This window comes from Montipora capricornis, chromosome 2 (genome assembly GCF_036669925.1).
Source record: "Montipora capricornis isolate CH-2021 chromosome 2, ASM3666992v2, whole genome shotgun sequence".
In the NCBI taxonomy this organism is placed as follows: domain Eukaryota; kingdom Metazoa; phylum Cnidaria; class Anthozoa; order Scleractinia; family Acroporidae; genus Montipora; species Montipora capricornis.
In genome coordinates, this window is record NC_090884.1 from 43322189 (window position 1) to 43348495 (window position 26307).

At 41.0% G+C, this 26307-nt stretch overlaps 2 protein-coding genes and 1 pseudogene across 2 annotated transcripts; all 3 read left to right on the plus strand.

Annotated features, from left to right (window-relative positions):
• The first annotated feature begins 3617 nt into the window (after positions 1–3617).
• On the plus strand, positions 3618–14050 carry LOC138022823 (cilia- and flagella-associated protein 53-like). The gene is made up of 10 exons (XM_068869791.1): positions 3618–3776; positions 3992–4111; positions 5723–5832; positions 6371–6544; positions 6783–7005; positions 9252–9452; positions 9918–10016; positions 10715–10931; positions 11793–12010; positions 13774–14050. Exons 1-10 carry the CDS (start codon positions 3711–3713, stop codon positions 13885–13887), a joined length of 1542 nt encoding a protein of 513 aa, XP_068725892.1. The 5' UTR covers positions 3618–3710; the 3' UTR covers positions 13888–14050.
• A 5688-nt stretch (positions 14051–19738) lies between these two features.
• LOC138037370 (uncharacterized) lies at positions 19739–21662 on the plus strand. Its single transcript, XM_068883308.1, has 2 exons — positions 19739–21580; positions 21651–21662. Exons 1-2 carry the CDS (start codon positions 19739–19741, stop codon positions 21660–21662), a joined length of 1854 nt encoding a protein of 617 aa, XP_068739409.1.
• Positions 21663–21870: 208 nt separating this feature from the next.
• LOC138037371 (uncharacterized) lies at positions 21871–25178 on the plus strand (annotated as a pseudogene).
• The last annotated feature ends 1129 nt before the right edge of the window (positions 25179–26307 follow it).

The following is a 26307-nucleotide window of genomic DNA, read 5'->3' on the forward strand; positions in this document are numbered from 1 at the left end:
GGGGATAGAGAGGGAGGCTCAAGGCGTTGGCCGGGATATGTTATGTCCACGAAAGTTATTTTTAGACGAGCGGTAGTCTTTGTTCTAGCGGAAGTCTGTCTTCTGAGACGTCCGCATGCAGTCTTGCTTCGCTCTCAGGTTATTAGTGAAAAGAGAAAATGATGGCGCACGTGAAAGGCTGATGAATATATATTTTCTTTCAAACATCGGACCGAGGTTGGCCTGCATGCGGACGTCTCGGAAGACTTCCGCTAGTCTAAAAATAACTTTCGTGGACATGACATATCCCAAGGGCTGGAGCGGGAGCCTCCTTCTCTGTCCCCTCATTTTCTCTTGATTTAACAATTATTCGCCGAAAGCGAAGTGATTATCGGTGAATATTCACCGATAATCATTGAGCCTGAGGCGAATAATTGTTTTAGTATAAATACACAGGTGATTATTTCAAAAAAGAGAAAAAAAAAACATTTCAACGCGAAATCATCTTCACCAGGAGCCCATAACGAAATCTTGCACCTCAACAAAAAAGGTCACAGAACAATTTGCCATTGACAGGAGGAACGAGTACCTCAAATTTGGTGGATTTCTTTGGAAAAACTGTTTGCTATGTTTACGGATGCGTATTTGCAAGTGGTAAAAACCTCTACAACACAGGTCAATAAAATAAATTGAAGCTTAACATTTGGTTTAATCGTTGTTACAGTTGTTCACGAATGAAACTCGTATTTTCCTCTCGAGTGGATGTAAATAACAATCATCTATACTCGTTTTGGACGCAAAGAACAAGTTGACTTGCTTGTCTGTTTGTCAGTTGTTTTGCTTCCGAGTGAACGAGTGTTTCCGCTTAGCTGTCTGTTTTTCGAGGTGCCTCAACAGTGTTAAGAAAATTTTTCAGCAACTTCTGAAAACACGCGTGATATTAATCCTTAATTTTACTCGGCCCCATGCGATTACCTATACTAATTAAAAATGGAACCACAACACATGCATTTTTGCTTGATCTTAATTTCTACAATGACAACAGTCAGCTACTTGCGTTTGGTGGACAAGGTGTATGCCTTGAGTTTCGGCCGAAGCATTTCATCCGCATCAACAACTTTCCCATGGCTCTTGAGGTCTCCCTCTGTCTTAGCGTTCATGAATTCGTTGATACGTGTGTTCGCCAACTTCGAAACTAGGGCTTTAAAAATTCCACCTACAACTTCAGAGTTTGAAGCAGCCTCTGTGGAGACAATCGATGCGACTAACAGACTAAATTCCTCCTCCAGTTCCTCGTTATTTAATACCGAACTCTGGCACATATCAATAAATTTTGTTGGGTACTTTTTCAAGTTTGAAGCAGAAGTGAACTCCCGAACATTGTCATCCACGTGTGTAAGAAAAGGAATAAGCTCCGTTCTTGGGAAAACAAGATTTCCTTCGTCTAAGTTTTGTAAGCTGGAAGAAATTAACGACTTGTCTTTCATTGTGAGCTCTTTAAGCAACTCAAGCTCAAGCTCCACCGTCGCCCTTCTCTCGGCAGATACCTTGCCTCGGCCTTTCTTTTGTTGTAATGTTTCTGTACGAAGCTTTGTCATTCTGTGAAGGGCAGCTCCACAATACCGGTAGAGAGTTTCCTCAGACTCCGGACTGAGTTTTGATGAAGTTGTCTCTGAAGTCACAGAGGAAACCTTTTTCTGTTGTATTTGGGAAAGCACGTTTGTGTAGACCATTTCGTGCAAAACACTGAGAACCCCGTGCACCAATTCATCAGCGAACTGTTGTCCAACCGAGAATCGTTCAACGATTGAGCGTTCCTGGGTAGGCTTTCCGCAGGTAAAATTCGCAAGCATTTTCATCCAGGCTACTGAAAATGCAGCTGTCCTGTTCTTTTTGTCCGGTAGCTTAGCACACTCGTCTACCAAAGTAGAAAACTTTCGACAAAATCCCAGAATCATGAGCTGAAAATTTGGCTTCTGAGACTCGCTGAGCAAATGCTTTACGAATCGCAGCCTCTCCGAGAATTCGTTCACACGGGGGTGCTCCAGTAGTTGCGAACGAATCTTACATTCGATTTCGGCTGCCTGTTCCGTAGAAAATATCCACGATGTCAGCTCGTCGAGTTGGATAATTCTTTTTTTTCTTGGCTGATTTAGTGATAGCCGACGGCCGGGGCTTACAACTACTCGATGGACGAGAAATCACCCTCACTTGTTCAATTTCCGCCTCTTCCTCTATTACACTTTCTTCTGGGCTACTAGAGCTTTCGTAATCTTCTCCTGAAACATAACTAGAACTATCAGAGGAATCTGCGGTGAATTCACTCTCACTACTGTCCGCCATTTTGGATTTTCTTTATGGCAGCCGAGACTTCCGGTGATGTTTGATTACGTCGATACCTGTCATTGGTCGGAATTCGCGGGAAAATAAAGCTTAAAATAGATCGGTCTCCGAAAACGCCGTGCCACGTACCCTATGGAGTTGTACGCTCCTACTTATGGGCTCCTGTCTTCACTTACAGTGGCAAAACGTCTACTGGCAGCCATTTTGTCCGTCGAGGTGATTATCGGCTGATAATCCGAGATAGCGAGCCAATGAGAGCGCGCGATTTTGTATAATCACCTGTGTATTTATACTAAAAACACGTAATCGCAATGACTCAGATTTCTCGTAAAATTTAAGGCACCTAAACGTTATTTAAGTGTTGGAGCGGATCTTGTTTGAAGTTCGTCCTTTCTTGGTTGCATTGCCGTATTTTGCCGATTTAGTCTTGTTCCAAGCCAAGCAGGCGTGTTTCAATGAAATACATCAAAATGTGAATGACCTCATTTTCAGAGTTAAAGTGGAATAAAGTACATCAGTAAAACTGTTCTTTGACCTTGAAATGAGAAAGTTTTTTAATGGCTTCTAATTTTAGCGTGATTCCTGTTCGCTGGCTATTGACAGTTGACTCTGAAATGGCTTTTTACCCGGCTTTTCTATTCGCTCGCAGAGGGTGTACTCGGTTTTCTTTTAAAACTCATGCGGTTCAAGAAAAATTCTTTGCCAAACTGGTGAAACCTTTTCTTTCCACAGTGGAGAAGAAATTATAAGATATAGATTTAGCCAAGCCTAAAAGCGGAGCTCCCTGGTTATTTTCTCTTACTGCCTGTGGGGTTAGTGAAAATAAAACGTGTCGAATTGTCCGCGTTTTGATGTTTCCGGTTGATGCTTTGATAATTAAATAATTTTCTTTGCTTTCTTCTATAGAGAAGTTCATTGCCTAACCAGTGCATTCCATAGTAAATTTTACGCTAAAAATCGATATCGCATGAATCACAAAGCGATGAGTTCGAGTGAAATTTACTTTGGAATTCACCATGGCCGCTTTGAGTGCTGGGGTGGTTTCTAGTGATTTGAAGCAAGCAACCGTGGACAATTTTCCTGTCGGTGTACGTTGGATCAGTGGCTTGATCTGATCGGCGTTATTTCAAGTTGAGAAACTAAATATTTTAAGCAAGAGCCGATACAACGTAGATCTTATTTTAGTGGTTTAGCTTAGCGATTTAGTGATTTGATTTAGTTTCTAGTGACCAGTCTTTCTTAATTGGGTGAAATCGAGGCTGGGCAGGTTTTATTTGTTCTTCTGTAGTCATGACAACACAATCTGAGAGGACTGTATTGAAGGCTAAGGACGTCTTGGTGGTCAGTCGACGTACTTAAGAACCCTTTTTGAGGAATAATTCGCCAATATGATGGTCCAGCATACGCGAAGATGTAGGGAATTCACTGGTCCAACTCCTCATTCAGTAGCCATTGTAAGTTTACACTATTTCGGCTTTACAGTTTTCGGTTATATTTGATATTTTCGGTCATAGCTGTGCTGTTGAATTTGATGTTACTTTGTCTCTCGTAGTTTTGTGTGTTTTCATCAAAGTCTTTTCAGATCCGAGAACGAAGTTTGCAATTGTTAGGCTAAAGTGTTTCTTTAATTCAGCGAGACAAGATGATTTTCATTTGTCACATCTGATAGAAAGCCAAGCCGACAAGTAGAAGACCAGTTGAGCATCTTATCCTGGAAACAAGAAGAAAAGATGAACTTAGAGAGCAAGCAATAGCTGAAACAAAATACCAAAAGCAGTGTGACTTAAAGGTGGGATTGATTAAAGTGATTATATCAAATCCAGATGGATAATTAATTGATTTATACAGGCAATTTCATGTTTTAGATGTAGTTTCTTAAAATTCGAATGTAAAAATATCAGCATATCGAACCAAACCCAGGTACAAACAGCAGTACTTAGTGTGACAATAAAGCCCCCTTTAAATTTAAGGCTCCTTTGCATTCTAGTATTTCATCTGTTATGACCGAAATGTCGTCTTGTCACACTTTAAATGTAGTTAGCAAATCAGGTAGCTTACACCAATTACTGGACTGCTGGACCACTGCCTAGAAAACATCTGTGCTCGATGGCGTCGATCACTGCCTTTGACATGGACAACAAAATTGAAATTGCTGCCGAAATTACTCAGAATTAAATTGCCTCTTTCGTTTTTCGTGAACTATGCTTTCCTGATCCAAGGCTCATGTCCTGTGCGAATGTTTCTCATGTTACTTGTAAAATTTGGGGTAATTGCCAAGGAAAAGTAGGCAGTGGGTTCACTTGCAGTAGCTGGTGCTTTTCACCGGCTGCCTGCTCTTACTAAAAACTCTGAATACCCAATGAAAAACGGGAGGAGAGTGCTCTTAAACCCCTGAGCTTGTCTTGTTCTTTCATAAAAAAATTTGGTTTTATCAATGGAGTTGATAATGTGAATATAGGCCACCGTACAGAGATTCTAAAAGCTGACGTTTCAAGCGTTAGCCCTTCGTCAGAGCGAATCGAGGAATTATGGGTTACGTGTAGTTTATATAGTAGAGTAGGAGCTACGCTATTGGTGGTAACATGGCAACGTGAAAAATAGGAATATATTAGTTAAATGAAAAGCGTTCGTTAATACCGTGAGGATTAAGGGTGGCGATTTGGAAGATGAATTTTTGTTCTAGATTCTTGCGGCTTTCCGTCGTACCTAGATGTAGGGAAAGGCCGCAGATAGCCATGTGTGTTTTTGGAGTGGTTAGGGAGATTAAAATGACAAGCGACTGGCTTAGATGCATCTTTGTCATTCTTCTCAACATCGCGAAGGTGTTCGCGGAATCGGTCACCTAGTCGTCTACCTGTCTCGCCAATGTATAATTTATTGCATAACGTACAGGTTATGCAATAAAGGACTTTTGCGGAGGTACATGTGAAATCACTGGTGATCGGAAAGCCGCAAGAATCTAGAACAAAAATTCATCTTCCAAATCGCCACCCTTAATCCTCACGGTATTAACGAACGCTTTTCATTTAACTAATATATTCCTATTTTTCACGTTGCCATGTTACCACCAATAGCATAGCTCCTACTCTACTATATAAACTACATTTAACCCATAATTCCTCGATTCGCTCTGACGAAGGGCTAACGCTCGAAACGTCAGCTTTTAGAATCTCTGTACGGTGGCCAATTTACATTATCAACTCCGTTGGTAAAACCAAATTTTTGTATACTACTTCCCCACCGACGCAGCACCACAATTTCTTTAGAAACTACAGCTGTACCCCCTTCATTCATTTGTTGTTCTTTCATAGTCTGAAGCTCAAATTACAGTATGTTGAAGTTAAAAGAAAATTATGGTTACAAAATAATTATTATAATTTGGATGTTTTGTTTTTTGCAGTCAGAATGGGAGAAAGCAACTGATAGGAGAATAAAAAGTAATACAATTCACAGAAGGGTTGAGAAGTTGATGCAAAGAGGAACATTTAGTTTAGAAGACAGAAGAGAAAGGTTGGTCAAAGTAAACTGTTGAATAAAGTGTTAACCTACAGCAAGCAAAATGATGATGATTATTAAATTAATATTTTAACATGCTGTCTATGATTCACTTCGGCCTTACCTAACTTTTCTTACTTTTAGTTGTTTGATCTACATGTAATCCCTTTTAAATTCTGGACTAGTATTTCTAGAGTTCTGTACATACATGTGCAGCTTTCAAAAGCAGAAGCAAACGATGATGGATGCTTGCCAAAATGAAATATTTTGTTTTCCTTCATCCCCTATCCCTTTTCCTTTTCCCAATTTCCACCCCACACTTGCCCCAGTTGTGTTCAGTATTTTCTTCTTTTTTGTAATAAAATAAAGTTTTCTCTTTCAGACTGTAATAAAAAGTGGTTTGTCTGTTTGAAGTCATAGACTTGCAGACTGAGAAACAATAATTATTGGCCCAATAGTTATTGCCCAAATCCCCCGAATATTTAGTGCAAACATCATGCCAATTGACACTCAAACCCAGGTACTCAGTGATGGAATTAATTCTTTTGGTCAGGTTAAGAGAAATGCTTCTGTCTGAAGAGCAGATGTATATTGAGGCAATGGAAGCCAAAGAGGAAACAACTCTTGAAAGGCAGGCAAAGATGAGGGAAAGGGCAAAATTCTTAAAGGAGAAGAGAGAGCAAGAACGGCTAAAACTTGCACAAGAAAAGTATGACCAAAGATGGAGGTAAATTGTTGTCAGAATTTGATAATGTAATGAGACCATCCCTTTGTTTGTGTTTTTTGTAACATCAGTGTGTTCATTATAATGTCTGCAGTGATCAGTATTGGCTGTTTGATGCCCAGTTAGCACCTTTGCAGTCTTTGTTTGATTATGTGCATTTGTACAGAATTTAATGTTGCTCACAGACAGAAGGAAGGGGACATATACATTTTTCCTTATAATTAAAAAAATTTGCCTGTAGAGATAACTGCGAGGAGCTGCGTTCTACACTGACCCAGCGTCACCAAGATGAGGTTTTCCAAGAGCGTCATGAACAACTGAGGATGAAGGAAGAACAAAAGAAAAAGGAAGCAGAAGTAGAGAGCTTTTATGCTGATTTGTGGGCAGAAGACATTGCCATTAAGAGCCAAAGGGAGGAGGAGACTGCAAAAGAACAGATTGAAAGGAACAGAGAAACACTGAAGGTACGACTGTAAATACAACAGCAGCAGGGCACAAAAATGATTATTTGTTTTTTCATGTTGTTTTTCAGTGTGTAGCTAGCTAGTACGTTGTCACAACCCAACTGGGAATACCTAGTAAATGCTTTGTAGTACCATAAGTGGCTTTATTAAAGAGAAGTCAAACTCATCAACAATATTGATGAGCTTGGTTTTTCTGTGGTTTTATATTGGTTCTATTGCCAATATTATTCTCGCTACAGTAACTGTACATAAGGGACTTAACTGTCAAAAAGTATAGGAGGGAGGGGGGGTGGGGTGGGCCGGAGCAATTGGAAATGTGGCAGATAAAAAACACATGACCCACCCCTTACTTTTGGCACAAAACTATTTGACCCACCCCTAAATGAAGGCTGAAACTTTAACATGACCCACCCCCTGATAAAATGGTTTTTTTGTTTTATATTAATCAGTTGTATCACAGTTGTATTATGAAGTTGTGGTGGTGTTGATTTACGGTTAGGTTTGTTTCTTAACCAGATACAAAAGCATGTAACGAGAATATGATTAACTCTTTCAGCTTTTGTAAGCCATGTTTAATTAGTGACTTGTTATTATTTAAAGTTTCTCATCCTGGTGCCATCAAATTATGTGTTGCGAAGTTTGCTTAATGGCACATTGCTGTCACTGTCACTCTAACTCTTTATAGAGGCAAGTTTTGCAAGAGGGATATTTACTTCATCTGAGCTATCACTCCCAACTTCCTGCAAAAGACAGTCTTCGCTTGTTACTGAGTCATTGCTTGTATATATGAGAAAATTATGTATAATATAAAACAGTTCTTGGTGATAATCCAAGAACTATTTTAGTACTTTGTAATTGTAGTCTTGCAGAAGGAACAACACCGTAGTGAAAAAAGCACATTCATTTTTTACTAATAATTTTTGTATTTGTTAACAAAAAGAGACAAAAGAGAGTTGTATTTTACGAACAAAGATAAAATTGTACGTCGTTAAAGCTGCCATGCTTTAAATTTATTGTTAGCTATTTCAACAGAATCAAGCCCTCGATCATGAAAAAAATATTTATTGAACAATTGGGCCTATTCCTGTTTAAAATAGGATGACCCAGGTGGAAATCTTATTAAGATCTTAGTAAGATTCTTAATAAGATTCTTACTAAGATCTTATCTTACTTCTTATTTAAGATTCTTACAAGATTCTTACAAGATCTTACCAAGAACTTACCAAGAACTTACTAAGATTCTTGTAAGATCTTACCAAGTTTCTTGTAAGATTTTACCAATATTTTTGTAAGATCTTACAGAATCTTACCACGATTCTTGTAAGATCTTACAAGACCTTACCAAGATTCTCACAAGATCTTAATATGAGATCTTATCAAGATGTTTCTCATATTCTGCTAAAAAACATTACCAAAATAGAAAGAGTAGAAAAAACTTTGAAATAACATTTTATTAAAACAGAAATCCTATTTTTATTACAAAGCAATGAACTATTTATACAACTTTAAAACTGAAAACAAGGACACTACTACATTGTTTCCGAGTAAAATTAAAGCGTGGTGCACCTCTTGGCAACATAATAATGGTATTCCAAATTTTGATTAATGGAAAAAAATTACCACTTATTTTACTAAAAAATATGAAGGTAAGATAAAATATTATTTGAAAGAGACTACTTCAAATGCATAATTCAAAAAGCTGCAACATATTATTGTTACCCTTGTAGAACCAGACACTACGTGTAATCTAGTATGTAAATCCTATGTAACAACCATACACGTATGTAAATGGTATGTTATGATACACATATATTTGATGTAGAGGCCTTTTGTCACCCACCCCCAATGGGTCGCTGACAATCGAACGACCCACCCCTTGCTAAGGGCTCAAAAACTGATGACCCACCCTCTTTCTGTATGCTATTAGGCAGTGTATCTTTCACTGAACAGCTAAAATGCTCCTTAACCCATTCACCCCTAAACCAGCCTAAACCGGGCATACTTAGTATTGTACTCTGTCTAATGCCAGAGTATTTTACTCTGTCTAACGCCAGACGATTTTACTCGTCAGTGGGGAACCCCCAGGAGTCAATGGGTTAAATACACATAGTAGTACTAGTTGAGTGTGCAGCGAAAATGTTAATTAAGAAAAAGACAATGATTTTTAAGTGAAATTGTTACATTTATCAAATTATTAGCCACTGGTGTTCTAATTCTTTGAACCTTTGCACCTTTTCCCTACCCAGGTTCTACAGTTACAGATTTCTTCCTGCCAGCAGCAGCGAGAAGATGAGAAGAGGTTGAAGGAAGTGGAAGCAGAATGGTTAAAAGAAGAGGCAAGGCTCCGAAAAGAGGAAGAGAAATGGCTACAGGAGGTGAAACTACGCAAACAGAAAGCTGAAAGGAAGTCCAGAGACGTGTCCATAAGACTTAAAAACGAAAAGGAGGTTTGTACTAAATTAATTACTGGATTACTGTAGCATTTTCATAATAACAACTGGTAGAAATAGTCACTTTTAGTATATTCTAAAACAGTGGATAGCATTGAATGTGCATGCTGATTGGCTACTCAAACTCCGGATATCCTTTGCTATTCAACTTCGAGCAATTCACGTGGAATTTGCGCCCGAAATTGTTGTAATCTTTGCAGAAATAAATGAATTAAAATTATCTTTTTGTGGTATAACAAAGAGTGTTGTGTTAACAAAGAGTAAGATGAATTGTCTGGGTTATAAATCTTTAAAGAATTTTCGCGAAAAACGGACAGTCAAATCTCGTACTTGTTCTCGTCCTCGTCCAAAGAATCTAAAGGTCCATAGTATTGGCAAGGAAAGGCATAAAAATGTGTTTCGATGTGCTGTCCAGGTGTCAATTTTCATATATGCTTCAAAAATCCTGTCTTCCATTTTCAGGCAAGAGAAAAGCAAGAGGACTTGGCAATGGACATGAAAATATTGGAAAAACTTTTGGAAGATACAAGGAATGAAGCGAAAGAGGAAACGCAGAGGAAGGTGTGTGCACGGAATTGTCGCGACTAAGTTAGTGATCTTAGAGTATGTTGGTTGCCACCTGTCACCGACAGATAACTTCATTGTTTGTCTTTTCTCCGAAGTGGGTTCAAAACTTACCAAAGCATTTTTATCATTCCGTCTATTCTTGTAACTTTTGGGTTCATTAGGGAGATTACAAGACAGCAACGTCGACGACATTTAGAGTTCCGTATTCAGCAATAGCTCTGCACCGTCAGCGTTTAGCATGATTTTGGTACATTTCTGTGCCGTTTTTGTGATTTACACCCCTACCCTTTTCATATGGGAACCCCCCGCCCCCTCCCCCCCCCTCCTCCCGTGCACGATGCATCAGCGAACAGTTGTAGCGTTAAATATAACAAGAATGGAGTAACAGTTGAGTGCAAAGGAATTGACTAAAGATTGTATAGACTGGTAAGCACGGGTATAGGTTAGGTACGAATCGCCTGAATTTGGGTACGAATCCACTGGATTCCCCTATTTGCTCTTCTAGCCCGTTCATACCAGTTCGTTTTCGTAGTAGTTACTAGATATTTCAAATGCGACACGACATAGAATGGTGATCGTGATACTTGTTTCGTTCAACATTTTCATTTTTCACTTGAATTCATTAACTACGATACTGTACTGACTAAGAGGTTGCAATACAGTCTACATTTCTGCATCATTTCAATCAACAGCGTGAAATGCGGGAGGAAAATTTGCGGTTTATGAAGTATTGTGAAATGAACCGAAAAGAGGAAGAAGACCGCGAAAAGGACCTGGAACGAATAGTCAATGAGGAAGTGGAAAAGAAATGGGCGCACACAATGGAACAGTACAAATTGGAGAGGGAAGCTCGCAAACAACTCTTGGCAAATGTAATGAAAACTAGACAAGAACAGATTGAGGAGAGAAGTAAGTTGACAGTGTATTGTCCAGCAAGCAACTCTAGCAGTGTTATAGTTATAACGTGGCATATTCGCAACTGTTTCTATGGCTAAAAGGATTGCTTTTGTACAACGCTTCTTTTGATATCGTTCCCGGGAACTGTGTCAAGTCAGTAATGGGGAATGTGTGAAATGTAATTTTATAACTCGAGCCAATCATGTTGGGCGTAGAAGATCAAATGAATAAATGAGAGCACAAAGAGCGCGAAAACGCGTGCGACTAAGTCACAGTAGGCTCGAACTTCGGTGTAAGTTGGTTAGGAAGGTAGCGTGAAGTTTCTGACCAATCGTAAAGCATAAAATATGGCCAATCGCCACAAGTACTATAAACCAACCATAATTTTTGTTTTTTGTTAAATCGCCACTGGTTTAGGAGGCGGGATGTCTTATCGCGTCATCATTTGAACGTGCGCGCGTAAAGGTTGCCCCGTTGTGTTTTGGCTACGAGTGGCACGGTGACAAGTAATTTGAGATCCCGCGTAAGGGAGCACCCATCAATTAACCTCGCGCGTGTTTAAATAATCCCGCGATAAAATCTCCCACCAGCAACGTTGGCTGTGGTCAGTCTAAGTCAGCAGATGATTCTTTCTGGCATACCGTTCAAAACGTTTTGAGAACCTGTTCAAAAATTCAGTTCGTTTTGTTGACAGAGCTTTATGAGCCAGAGCAGTCTCCTGTAGTCGCTTCAAAAGACACTGTCACGAAGGAGAATATGATAGAAGGAACTCTATTGCATTGTTTGATTGATGATTAGAAATGGAAAGATCCTTTCCCTGCCATATCAGCGAATATTCAATTAAACTCTTTTTTTGAAAATTTATTTATTTAGACAGACGAGCTGAACAAGAACAGGAAGGTGAGCGAACAGAAAGAAAAGCCTTGTTGTTGGCAATCGAAGAACACAAACGTCTTGAAGCGGAGAACGAAGAAAGAATAAAGAACAGAAATCTGTCGTATCAGCGTGACCTCGACATGCAAATCGATTATCAACGAAGTGTCAAAACCAAGGAACTGGAAGAAGAGGAAAGAGAATTTAGAATGGGACAGGTCAGTACGATAAAAATAACTGCGGCTTTCAGTCCGTGATAAGCCAAGCAGGAGTTGAAAGATGAGATGGATTTCACCGTCGGCACAGATCTGTACAGCGCCGTATTGTATGTAGCGTAGGTGGGCTCTGCTTTGGTGGTTTATACTTTCCTGAAGTGGACCAATAACCATTCTTTTTGCAACTCTTCGACTCCACGTCATCCAAGCTCTCGATAAATTGAAATCCACTCTCACCCTTCATCCGCACCAAGCAAGTTGTTTAACGCCCCAGACGTCCCCTTATTTTACGTTTGTTGTCGTACTGCAGAACCGTTAAACGCTAAACCCCGGCAGATTATGAAATGAACCAAGGAGTTATTTCTCTATTCTCAAATGTTGGCCAATGTTGATATTCGGCAAAATTGTATATCAGAGGAAGTCAATTTTTAAAAAAACAAAAATAAGCAAGAGAAACTTTCAGCTAAAAATTGAAAAAATTAAACCAAAGCTAAAGTTAAGTTAATCGTCTTTCGAACAACTGGCCCCAGAATAGTGTTTAGGTTTCATTATTGTGTACAAAATTTTCACTCCCTGACTTTTCTCATCTGTAATTTACGCTTGTCTCTTAAGAATTCTTTGTTGTCATTGGATTGCAAGTAAACATTTTAGCCTCAAGAATTATATAAAGGCGGAATTTCTAAGAAATTGAACTTTTGAAAATACCCGCAGAACTGTCGAAAAGTCGCAATATTTATCGCTCGTCTGTATAAGTTGAAGAAAAAACAACCAGCGCATAATATTTCGAAACTGATACGAATATTTTTATATTTTTTGTCGAATCGCTCTGTAATATTCGCTTGTCATGCACTTTCTAGCCCATGCATAAACCAAGCATACTTGCTAAAACGGAAGGGGTACGTGGCTTGCCGCAAGCAACAGAAAAACGGAAGAAAAACTGCAGGCCAAAAGTATAAACTTGTCGGCGGCTCCTTAAAAACCACACATGTCCGAGTTGCATATTGCCAGGACTGAGTCGTTTTTATTCTGCGCATTGTACTTTTTCTTCCACCGAAACCAATTCAGTTCCTCTTTCTATACTTGTTGAAGAGCGTTCGAAAGTCTCTTTTGAAGCAAAGGAGAAGTCATTTCACTTTGTCGACACCATATCAAGTGTTAATACTGTCATGTGCTCATGTCGACGTGCCCACGTTATGACTGTTGATATACGTGAGTTGTTTGGTCTGTGGGGGGGGGGGGGGGGGCCCGTACGATTATTTCAGATAAGTGCACGAGATTAAAAGCGTTTTTCTTGGGATGTTTAACATTCCTGCATTCGTCCCCCTTTAGTCTCTGAGAAAAAAGATTGACAATTCACACGAGTTTAAGGACGGTGCCTACTATTGTTATTGCGCATACGTTCTGCGCATCTCGCGCATCTCGAGATACTCACGTTCACGAGAAACAATGCGGAGGAAGTAGAACTCGGCAAGTGCTCTTGGTATCAAAAAATAAATTTGGGGTAACCATGCATATTTCAGAGATAACTAAGCTTCAATTTGGAAAAGAACGTCATATTGCTTTGTACTCTACAGCCTTTTAGGAATATTGTTGATTGAGTTTCTTTCAAAAGTACGTGATTCCCCCCAATTTTCCTTTTGGATTTTAATAACACTTGTTAAGATCTGCTTTTATGTGGCTTTTCTCGCATGTTCATAAACCGGGAAAAAATACCTTTGAATTAGTAGGCACCGTCCTTAAGATATTCTATTTTCTCTTCCCAACAGGAAGCCGAAGCTGAATACCAGCGGAAGTTAAAAGAGGCGCTCGAACGACCGACCATCGATAAAGTACACCCCATGAGAATTGTAGGAACGGCGCTCAGAAGTAGCTCGCACTGATGTTTAGTTTGAGTTATTAAACGCGTATTAAAGCCAATTTGGATTAATGTTTCGGCATCCATAGCGTTCTCGACTTGTCAGTCTTGTAAATAATATTTGTGACAGTGTTTTTTTTTTTAATCTTGTGTCGCAATTCTCTCAAATATACAATAATTTCTGTTAATATCGACCGGTGTTATTTTTGTGTCACAAAACTAAGTTAAGCTACCTTGTTTAAATCATCGGGTAACGCATGAGATAATCAACATCCTTCTGTAATTAAACTGTAAATTATGGATATGTGATCTTTGCAGCCGAATACTACTCCGTACATTCAGTACAATAATACAATACAATGCTTACAGTACTCATTTCACCACTCCCCATAGGGGCTTTTCAGGGCCAATGAAACACAATCAACGAAATGACAGAACAGAACAACAACAATGAAAAAACTTGCCGGAGGCAAACCAGTTGGCTATTTACAAGTACGGCCGAGAAGTTGAACCAGAGACTACCAGGAACAAATTCAACGAGTGGTCAGAACGGGTCTTGATCCCGGGAACCCCAGATCTTAAGGCAAGCGACCTAACCAGTGGGCCGCACTGTCTCCTCTATGTCGCCATTTATCTCTATCATTTAGTCATTACATTTAAAGGCTACGGATGCGCTCTCTAATTTTTTTTTATAATCGTCAACCCGGCAATCTTCAAGTGTCTGTTGCCCAAGCACTTGAAACACACAAACGTGTGTCCGATATTCGTTGGTTTTTACTCCCTGGGGGCTGGGTGGGAGCAGGGCTGACGCAGTTTTCCCACCGAAAACCCTTAAATAACAATGACCACAAGCAGGTTTATTGAGCCCGCGAGACTGTCTGAGCACCCCCAGCATACCATTGTGTTAACGAAAACCGCTGGTCAGCAACCTAGTTCTGGTCATTGCTGTCTAAGGTCTTCCATTCCCACCAGTGTGGCCAGACGTGACGTCGTATGTCAATTTCAATGCATTGCAATATCATGACAGTCGTAGGCGACCCGCAATAGACCTTATTCACGATAGCCGCCATGTTGGATTTGTTATTGTCATGCAAATTAGCTACACCTTTCTGAACGAACATCTTTGCCACACAGATGATTTGTTTCATGTTCGTTGAATGTTTATCACCTAAGTAGTAAAACAGAAGGCTTGTACAGGTTACTTCGATTTTTTTTTACTAAAAAATTAGCAGATAACGAAGTAGAAAGTCAAAATGTCGGAGGCAATGAAAAGATATAAAATTATTATAAAAGGTACTTAATTCTAAATTCTAAAATGTACTTTTAGCAATATTTTAGCAATATTTCGACGTGCCGATTTTCTGCAATTTGCCTTTATTCCAATGTTTGCCCCCCAGCATAACACATGACTAATTTGCATGACAAATTGAAATCCAACATGGCCGCTATCGTGAATAAGGGCTATTAGCGAAGCTCATGATCCTAGGCGGGCCACCTTTCTAAAACAAGTCCTGTCTCTGTTATTGAACACATATTAAATGAAATCCTGTTAAAATCACAAAGTACATACAAAATAAGAAATCAGGTTTTTATTTAATTAATTACACAGTTATCAAGATACACAGTTGAAACATGACTAATTACAATTAAATTTTAAAATGATTAGATTTGAATTTAAATTTAGATTTATCGAAAAGTTACTTTAACTTTAATAGCGGACGAAAGATATTTGCAAATTTCCGTGCAGCGTAAGTCAACATTCATCTCAATTTCCATTATTTGCGTTGAGCTTGTTGGTTCTGCTTTGCTCCAAGAGATTTTTCTCAGGTATACCGGTTTTCTACGGTGGCCCATATCTGCAAACACAACAAACACTTTTCCAAACGCAACACAATATTATCTGAACACAACAAACTATTATTGAAATACAACACAGTATTACCGAAGCACAACACAAAATTATCGAAACAAAACACTGGAGGATCGAAACACAACACAATATTATCGAAACAAAACACGATGTCATTAAAACACAACACAGTATAATCCAAACACAACACAATGTAATGGAAACACAACACTGTATGATCGAAACACAACACAATGTCATCGAGACACAACACAGTATCATCCAACACAACACAATGTCACATCAAAACACAACTCAGTATTTGCAAAACACAACGCAAATCTCCCAAAACACAACACAATATTTGCGAAACGCAACTCCAAATGTTCCCGATCATGATTACTTTATGCAGGATGTTACTATACAAAGCATAAACCCATCATTACTCGACCCAGTGGCGGGTTACTGACCTGCAGATAAGGCCCCACCCTACCCCCCTCCCCCTCCAGCCCCTCCCTTGGATCCGCCACTGCAACCGCTGACATGCTTTGCAATTTTCCCGCCATTTTTGTTCGCCATTTCGCTTGGAAAGAATGTTTTGTGCAAGCTGTGGAGCTGGTTTGAAATCTTCTTCAAAATTTTGCCCTTTTTGTGGACAAAAGGTAGCAAAAGACACTAGCACAAGTGAAACAGATAAAGATGCAACAAAGTGCCTGAGCTTCCAAAAGTATGCTGCTAAGAAAAGCGAAGAGAGGTCGACTCATTTTCGATCAAGTGGCAACAAGAGAAGAGGACAGAAGAAGAAAGAAGAAGATCCCTTCGCGTTAATTAATATAGGGGTGATGCGGTTTGTTGGCGCAGATGTCACAGCGCCGATCCGCGGCAAGACATTGCCCTTGAAAGTAAGAAAGGATTGTGGATACGCAGAAGTCTTTACAGAGGCCTTGGTGAAGCGCCAAGCTCATGACCAGGCATTTGACTCGAGGACCAGCTGGAAACTGGTTTATCCAGATGGACAACTGGCCATGAATCTTCCAGGTCAGCAAGAAGAAGAATTCACTCTGCGAAACTACAAGGAAGATTTAGGTAAACCTTACAACAGAATTACTTTGTACCTGTGCCCAGAGGAACCGGAAGACGAGTTTATGTTGGACAGTGAAACTGAGACCGAGCTTGATACTCAAGGTGTTAGGTAAGATTGTTAGTCACTCTCAGCTATTTATGCCCTGAGTTTTTTGGGCCCTAAGAACAAGGAGAGGAGGGAGAGGAAATTATACGAGAGGGGAAATGAAATAAGCTTTTATTTGGACACTTCACTCATTATGGAACGTCAAAAGCTATATCCTTCTTCAATATGTTTTTTCAGAAGCTTAAGCTTGCATTATTCCAGTTTACCCACAGGCGGCCCAGAGTCGGAAGGTAAACAATTATAAGGATTTGTATGGGAATCTTGATAACAGATTGAAACAGATATTTACCCGCAAAAGTTCTCAATAAAAAAGCCGTACTTTATTGTCATGGTGAATTTCTTGCTTTTTGTGTGGTTTTTTGCCTGATTGAATGCGATTTAAGCGACTTCTCAAATTCCCGAGTCGTCACTCTTCCCTAAATAAAGGAAAGGCTGGCAACTCATTTCTAACTTACCTCAGATCTCGCCGAAAAAATTCACACTTCTCCGGCATCAGTCACGCTCAAACTCCGGCGATGGCTACACGGATAAATTTACTTCCCCTTGACCAAGTTTCAAGGTCCAGCGAGTATCCATCGCTGAGAAAATGCGAAAAATATTCAAATTTTCAAACTCCTTCGAGGCTCGCCAACAACCAATTTTGACACGGCTGGTCAACGGTTCACCGAGCCTCCATACGGTGAGCGCAAACCTACGCAAGTGTACCCATAGTTGGGCAGAGCAAAACAAATCCCAGACTCGTCCCCGAATACCTGCGGGGGGTCATGTTCGAGCACAGGCGGCCCAGAGTCGGAAGGTAAACAGTTATAAGGATTTGTATGGGAATCTCGATAACAGACTGAAAAAGATATTTACCCGCAAAAGTTCTCAACAAAAAAGCCTTACTTTATTGTCATGGTAAATTTCTTGCTGTTTGTGTGGTTTTTTGCCTGATTGAAAGCGATTTAAGCGACTTCTCAAATTCTCGAGTCGTCACTCTTCCCTAAATAAAGGAAAGGCTGGCAACTCATTTCTAACTTACCTCAGATCTCGCCGAAAAAATTCACACTTCTCCGGCATCAGTCACGCTCAAACTCCGGCGATGGCTACAAGGATAAATTTACTTCCCCTTGACCAAGTTTCAAGGTCCAGCGAGTATCCATTGCTGAGAAACTGCGAAAAATATTCAAATTTTCAAACTCCTTCGAGGCTCGCTAACAACCAATTTTGACACGGCTGGTCAACGGTTCACTGAGCCTCCATACGGTGAGCGCAAACCTACGCAAGTGTACCCATAGTTGGGCAGAGCAAAACAAATCCCAGACTCGTCCCCAAATACCTGCCTGGGGTCATGTTCGAGTTTCTAAATCGGCGAACGATATTAGAAGTTCCACACTGAAACCTTAAACACAGCTCCCATCGCTTTGGTTGCCCCACCGCATGTTATAAACCCGGATTTTCATCGAACTCCGTAAGTACTGAAGCTGTTTGAAGCCTCGCGCGTGCAAAAACCCCCTCGTCCGATGACACTCGACACCACGGCTGTTTTTTTGTTGTTGTTGGAAAAAGTATAGTTTTGTTAAGTGAATTGCTTTGAGCCAAAGAAATCACCGCACCGTAATTTCTACTGTCCAAAAAACAGACAAGCGAGATTTCAGGTATTCCGAGTAATAATTGTTGGTTTTCGATCGATATCGCTTGATGCACCGGTGTGAGAAATAAGGTTGAACATTTAAACGCAACTGGAAGCGAAAAAACAAAGCACATGATTTCAACGATGGCATTTTCCCTGGACTCTCAACAGAAAAATGTGTCCAAAAGGCTGAAAAGGTGCAGCGACCTTTTCATACGAATTTCTTCTGCAGTCATGATAATGTGAGTTGTTGACGGATCAAAAACAGGATTGTGTTTCATTCACTAGTAAATACCTTCGACTGCGTTTCAAACTCCATCCAAACAGCTTCAGTACTTACGGAGTTCGATGAAAATCCGGGTTTATAACATGCGGTGGGGCAACCAAAGCGATGGGAGCTGTGTTTAAGGTTTCAGTGTGGAACTTTTAATATCGTTCGCCGATTTAGAAACTCGAACATGAGTCTGGGATTTGTTTTGCTCTGCCCAACTATGGGTACACTTGCGTAGGTTTGTGCTCACCGTATGGAGGCTCAGTGAACCGTTGACCAGCCGTGTCAAAATTGGTTGTTAGCGAGCCTCGAAGGAGTTTGAAAATTTGAATATTTTTCGCAGTTTCTCAGCAATGGATACTCGCTGGACCTTGAAACTTGGTCAAGGGGAAGTAAATTTATCCGTGTAGCCATCGCCGGAGTTTGAGCGTGACTGATGCCGGAAAAGTGTGAATTTTTTCGGCGAGATCTGAGGTAAGTTAGAAATGAGTTGCCAGCCTTTCCTTTATTTAGGGAAGAGTGATGACTCAGTAATTTGAGAAGTCGCTTAAATCGCATTCAATCAGGCAAAAAACCACACAAAAAGCAAGAAATTCACCATGACAATAAAGTACGGCTTTTTTATTGAGAACTTTTGCGGGTAAATATCTTTTTCAGTCTGTTATCAAGATTCCCATACAAACCTTATAATTGTTTACCTTCCGACTCTGGGCCGCCTGTGAATAGATTTGTTGATATTTGTTAGTTCTTATTTGTTATGCATAGTGATTTCCGGTCAGCGGTCGTGACTGTATTTAGATCCCGTGATTGTTTACGTCATTAGGACTGAACACGTTTTCGCCTTTTGACCTTTTGACCGCCATTGTAACCCTTATTGAACAGTTTAAATATGGTTGAGTTCCTCCAATACCGCTGCATTCATTGCTTCGTCACATTTTTTGGTGCCGGGACCAGGATGGAGGAATTAACCAAACTGTTAGCGTCAAGGAGAGCGCACAGGGCGCACGTAACTAAGTTGAAACAGAAAATCGATGACACAGCAAAGGACACAATTACCGAGACACAGATCGCTCTACTCAGGTCATTTGTCAACCAACTAAAGCAAAAGAGACAAACCCTTAAGGAATTTAACGACAAGATAGTAGTTTTGCTGGAAACACCTGAGGATCTTGAGCAGGATATACTCGTAGCAGAGGAACTAGATGGGCTTATCTTAGAGAAAGTATGCGTTACCGAGAGGTTCATCGAGCTCACAAACACGAATTTTAGTCAACATGCGTCTTCTCATCAAGATACCGGCGATACCTTACCACAACCGCTGCAAATGGGAAAGGAAAATCAACCATCCATTCCATCTACGTCGCAAACGGAACAAGAAAATCAACAATTCAACCCAATTCCGTCGACTGAAACACCAGGTAACGATCACTCTAGTAATCTATCCGCCTCATCACAGAATTCACTGATTACATCGCCGCCGGTGAGTACAAGTCATTCATTTCAAAGTAACCGTTTACCTAAACTTGTATTACCATCGTTTAATGGGAACCCGCTTGAATGGCAATCATTTTGGGACACTTTCCGGTCTGCAGTACACGATAACTCTACAATTAGTGATGTCCAAAAGTTCAATTATTTGAGAGCGCAGTTACGTGACGGAGCTGAAAGAGTCATTGCCGGGTTGCCATTAACCAATGCTAATTACGCTAAGAGTATCCAGTTGTTGGAAGAGAGACTCGCTCGACCCCACAAGATCATCAACGCACACATGGAAGCACTACTGAACCTACCATCAATCACCGATCATTTAAGCAGTTTAAGGTTTTTTTACGACTCAACTGAGACCCACATCAGGGGACTTGAGACACTGGGAAAGAAAACAGAAACTTATGGGGACATTCTTGTTCCTATCATTCAGAAGAAATTACCTAACGGTGTTAAGAGAAATATAGCAAGACAAAATGGAAACAAGGAGTGGCAACTTGATAATTTACGTAAGGCAATTTTGAATGAAATTGAAATCTTAGAGGCGGGACAGAACACTTCTTGTGATTATGAATTCAGTGGCAACTCAACAAGTGCTACTACTGCTACATTTCTCACAGCTTCAAGGTCTCGTACACCTTTTTCTGCTTCTAACAGTGGTGACCGCCCCACCAAACGAATGTGCCTTTTTTGTAAGGGTGAACACAGTCCAACTGACTGCAATGTTGTGACAGATAAGGAAAAGAGACACTCAATTGTACGTGACACGAAGGCATGCTTTAACTGTCTGAATCGTCATTCAGTATCTAAATGCAAATCTCAGAACCGCTGCAAGGTATGCCATCGAAAGCATCATACTAGTCTTTGTAGAAATGTAGAGCTACCTCCCACAACACCATCCATTGAACCAGCAACTACAAACAAGGTTCCAAGTACACCCACCACTGACAAGACTACGCTACCTTCAGCCTCGTCCTACCACGTTGGTGATGCTAATAAACACACCCCCGTTCTACTAAAAACAGCTTTTGCTTCTGTTGCAAGTCACAACAACCATATCAGTGCACATATTCTGTTTGACGAGGGATCTCAACGCTCCTTCGTTACATCTGATGTGGCAGCCAAGCTTGATCTGAAACCAGAAACACAAGAGACAATATCCCTGTCAACTTTCGGTGGAAACACATCATCTGTTAAGCGCATTAACACTGCTACCGTTTACCTTGAAACCACTCAAGAGGACACCATTCCCATTCACGTGATCATTGTACCAACAATCGCTGCACCCCTCACTACTTACACTGGCGCCAATGTAAGGGACTTGCCGCATTTAAGGGGACTGACGTTAGCACACGTTAACGTTGATGATTCACCTTTCACAGTTGATATTCTAATCGGCGCGGATCATTCAGAGAGCCTCAAAAGTTCTATTTTAAGTGTTGTGACCGAGCATCAACAAGAAGAATTTGATTTGGAACGTTTCTGGCGTATTGAATCAGTTGGTGTTCTACCAAACTCCTCAGAAGACACACCTGACTTTTTGAAGTATTATCAAGACACATCTATTATGTTGGAGGACGGCCGGTACAGTGCAAGGTTGCCATGGCGACCAGAACATCCCCCTTTACCATCAAATGCAGAAATTACTAAGCAGAGAACTCGCTCCATGGTCAGACGACTAGCCGCAAATCCCGAGAAACTACACTTGTACAATGACATCATCCAAGAACAGCAGTCTCGAGGTTTCATTGAAAAGGTGAAAGATCCAGATACAACCAACGAAGTTTGTCACTACATACCCCACCATGCTGTCCACAAGGACTCCACCACAACTCCTCTACGCATTGTGTACGATTGCAGTTTCAAACAAGGTGATCAACCCAGCTTGAATGATTGCTTACAGCCAGGTCCTCCGCTGCTCAATGACCTTACTGGTATACTTCTGCGCTTTCGTCTCCACCAGTATGGTATAACTGCGGACATTGAAAAGGCATTTTTGCATGTAAACCTTGACGAAGCCGATCGAGATGCCACACGATTCTACTGGTTATCTAATGCAGATGACCCGGAGAGTGAATTCATTGTATACCGATTCAAGTGTGTTATGTTTGGTGCCACAAGCTCCCCCGTCATCTTAAATGCCACTCTCAACAAACACCTCACACAGTCTACAGACCAAGTCAGCATAGATAAGAAAGAAATCTGTTAAGAAATCTGTACGTGGACGACCTCGCCTCTGGAGTAAGTGATGATGGTTCAGCAGTCAGCTATTATCAAGATGCCAGGAACACGATGTCACCAGTGGGTTTCAATCTCAGGTCATGGAGTTCAAACAGTCCTGGACTTCAACATCTTGCAGCCAAGGATCAAGTCCTTGACACAAGCTTAACCAAAAAGGTGCATGGCATACTATGGAACATGACTTCAGACACACTGGGATTCTCATATAAGCAAGCAACTTCTATCCCTCCGTTATCAACCAAGAGAGAGGTTTTACAAGAAACAGCAAAGGTCTTTGATCCACTCGGCCTACTCCAACCGGTCACAGTTGCTGCCAAGATTCTGATACAAGAACTGTGGCAGGAAGGGATAGATTGGGACGAACCACTTCCACCCTCTCTTGATCAAAAATGGCATGTTTTAGCGAAGGAGATAGGAGATGCAACTAAACTTCAGTTCCCGCGTCGCTACTTCACTTCTGATGTCAGTGTTGACGGCAACGCCACAGAACTACACGTTTTTGCGGACGCAAGCTAGAAAGCCTATGGAGCCGCTGCTTACTTATTACGTGGAAACCAATCGTCACTTACCATGGCAAAGTCGCGTGTTGCTCGGACAAGGAAGCAACTTACCCTTCCAGAACTTGAACTTATGGCAGCTCTGACAGCTGCACGTTTGGTATCATATCTGCAAGAACAACTGCAAGTTACAAGGGTCACATTGTGGTCTGACAGCCAGATCGTCCTTCATTGGCTTAACAGCACCAAAATATTGAAACCATTCATCAGCAATCGCATCCAAGAAGTGGAGAAGCTGACATCAATTTCCAGCTGGAAGTACTGCCCCACAACCGACAACCCCTCTGATCTGCTCACAAGAGGGATAACAGCGGATCGATTGAAGGCCTCTTCTCTGTGGAAGCACGGTCCTAAATGGTTACCAAACAGATCGCAGTGGCCTTCATGGCCTACTACCGAGGTTCTCCACTTGTTGACCACTGAAACCTCTACTGATGAGGCTACTACAAACAGCACGGTTCCAGCTCAACAGCAAGGCCTTCATCACCTGATCAATCCATCGGATTTTAGCGGTTTACTAAGGCTTCTTCGAATTACTGCCTATGTTCTCAGATTTGTCCAGCGTCTCCGGAAAAAAGACAGCCAACAAGGTCCTATCACAGCTATGAAATATGATCGTGCTATGACAAAATGGGTGAAGAATCGTCAATCTCTTGTTTTTCATGCCGACGTGGACAACCTCCTTTCAAAGGTACGACACCGTACAACCTTAGTACGTCAGCTTCACCTATTCCTTGATGACGATGGTCTTTTACGCTGTGGCGGGAGGATACACAACGCCCCCATAAGTGACAACGCCAAATTTCCTCTGTTGCTACCAAGCAAAGACCACTTCACAGACTTAGTGATTCACTCCACCCACGTTAAGCAGCTTCATGCAGGTGTCAACTCAACACTCACCGCCTTGCGTCAAAGTTACTGGGTTCCTTCTGGCCGACAACGTGTCAAAACCTTAATTGACAACTGCGTAACCTGCAGAAGGGTTTCAGGAGCAGCCTACAATGCACCAGACCCGCCACCCCTTCCCAAGTCAAGAATGCAACAAACACAGCCCTTTGACGCCACTGGGGTGGACTTCACTGGAGCCCTGTATGTTCGAAACGCTGGGGTTGAAACAAAGGTCTACATATGTTTGTTTACTTGCGCAACAACTAGAGCTATTCATCTTGAAGTTGTCGAAGACTTAACTGTTGAAGCCTTCTTTCTCGCCTTTCGCAGGTTTGTAAGTCGCAAATCTCTTCCAAGGAAACTAATATCTGACAATGCTTCAACATTTCTATCAGCAAACAATGAACTAAAGGAACTGTTTGAATCTCATGCACTCGAGGAAACACTTGCAAGGGAAGGCGTTGAATGGCAGTTCATTCCCAAGAGGGCCCCTTGGTATGGGGTTTTTGGGAACGTCTCATCGGTCTCACTAAATCCACCATTAAGAAAGTGCTCGGCAGAGCTGCAGTCAACCTGTGCACGCTTCAAACAATTGTTGTCGAGGTAGAAGCAATTCTCAACGACCGCCCCCTGACCTATGTTTCTTCAGACATTAAGGATGCAGAGGCACTAACCCCGTCACACCTACTTTATGGTCGACGAATAACGTCACTTCCACATCCACTAGTAGAGAGCGACGAAGTGAGTGATCCCACCTACCAATCGAACGCAGATTTCCTGAGGAAAGCAAAACGTGTCGCCTTACTGATTCAACACTTTTGGCAACGTTGGCGTCACGAGTACCTCACTTCCCTTCGAGAGTTTCACAAAAGATCAGGAGTCAACACCGAATCTGTGAGGGTTGGCGATGTAGTTCTCATCCACGATGACAGCCCGAGAGTAAACTGGAAACTAGCACTTGTCACATCCATTAACAGAGGTCACGATGGACTTGTACGTTCCGCCAATGTACGCACCGCCAATGGAACAACAAACCGCCCTATCAAAAGATTGCACCCTCTAGAAATTCAGGCCAAGGAAGTGAGCCACACAGTGAACAAAGCTGTCACAGTACAAACTCCACCCCCTGTGAGAAGGCCACAAAGAGATGCTGCACGACGGGCTATCAGGAGAATTGCCGACTTGGTTAAGGACATTCGCGTGCCCCCGGAGGATGTGGAATAGTTTGAACAGTGTTCTGAACGTTTAATAGATTTGTTGATATTTGTTAGTTCTTATTTGTTATGCATAGTGATTTCCGGTCAGCGGTCGTGACTGTATTTAGATCCCGTGATTGTTTACGTCATTAGGACTGAACACGTTCTCGCCTTTTCACCTTTTGACCGCCATTGTAACCCTTATTGAACAGTTTAAATATAGTTGAGTTCCTCCAATACCGCTGCATTCATTGCTTCGTCACAACTTTCACTTAGAAAAAGTTAAGAGGTTGATTTACTGTAGTTGAACAATACTGAAGGAAAATCCCAAATTGTATATATGAGGCCTTACAATGAAGGTTTTTCTATACAAATATGCCGCAAATAAAATTTAACAATAATTATTTTAAAGGAAATTTCGAATTTGCTGTTTATCATGAAAAAAATCGGATCAGAAGAGTGCAGAACTACACCTGACCATCAACTTCCATTTAAGCAAAGGTAAGCGTTAGGCTAAACAAGAATCTGACTTGCCTTATTCTACTGTTGACCTGTAGTTTTAGAACAATCAATCATCTTTCGTTTAAAAGTGAACTGGGCGTAAAACATCCACCACAATTCAAGTTGTAATAATACTCACTGCCTTTGAATTCTTTTGTAGTGCATTTCCAAAAACACGAACATACACTGCAACATCTCATGGTGATGTTAGTTTCAGTAGCGATGCAGATCATCCTACCACTCAAGAAAGGTTAATATTACACTGAACAAGGAAACATTAACCTGGCTCTCACCAAAGTTAAATCTTAGGCAAAATTTGGGAGTGATGGAAACTGTCATTTCACTTCAGGTTTAACCATGGTATTAATATAGTTAATGCAATGTTTGAAACTGAATTAGCAGTAAAACATACACCACAAGATGGTACAAGAATTCACATAACCTTTTCACGGTTTTTTTACAGTACAGGTAGTGCCTCATCTGTTAGTGTTCCTCACACATATGCACATTCTGTAACGTGTGATGATGGTCCCAGTTCCACCAGTGATGCAGATCTGCTTTATGCCTCCTTAATCCCTGGCACTTTGCTATACAGTAGTGATTCTGAAGGAGAAAATGTCCCTGTGGCAGTAGATGATCCTCAAGTGTTTCAAACA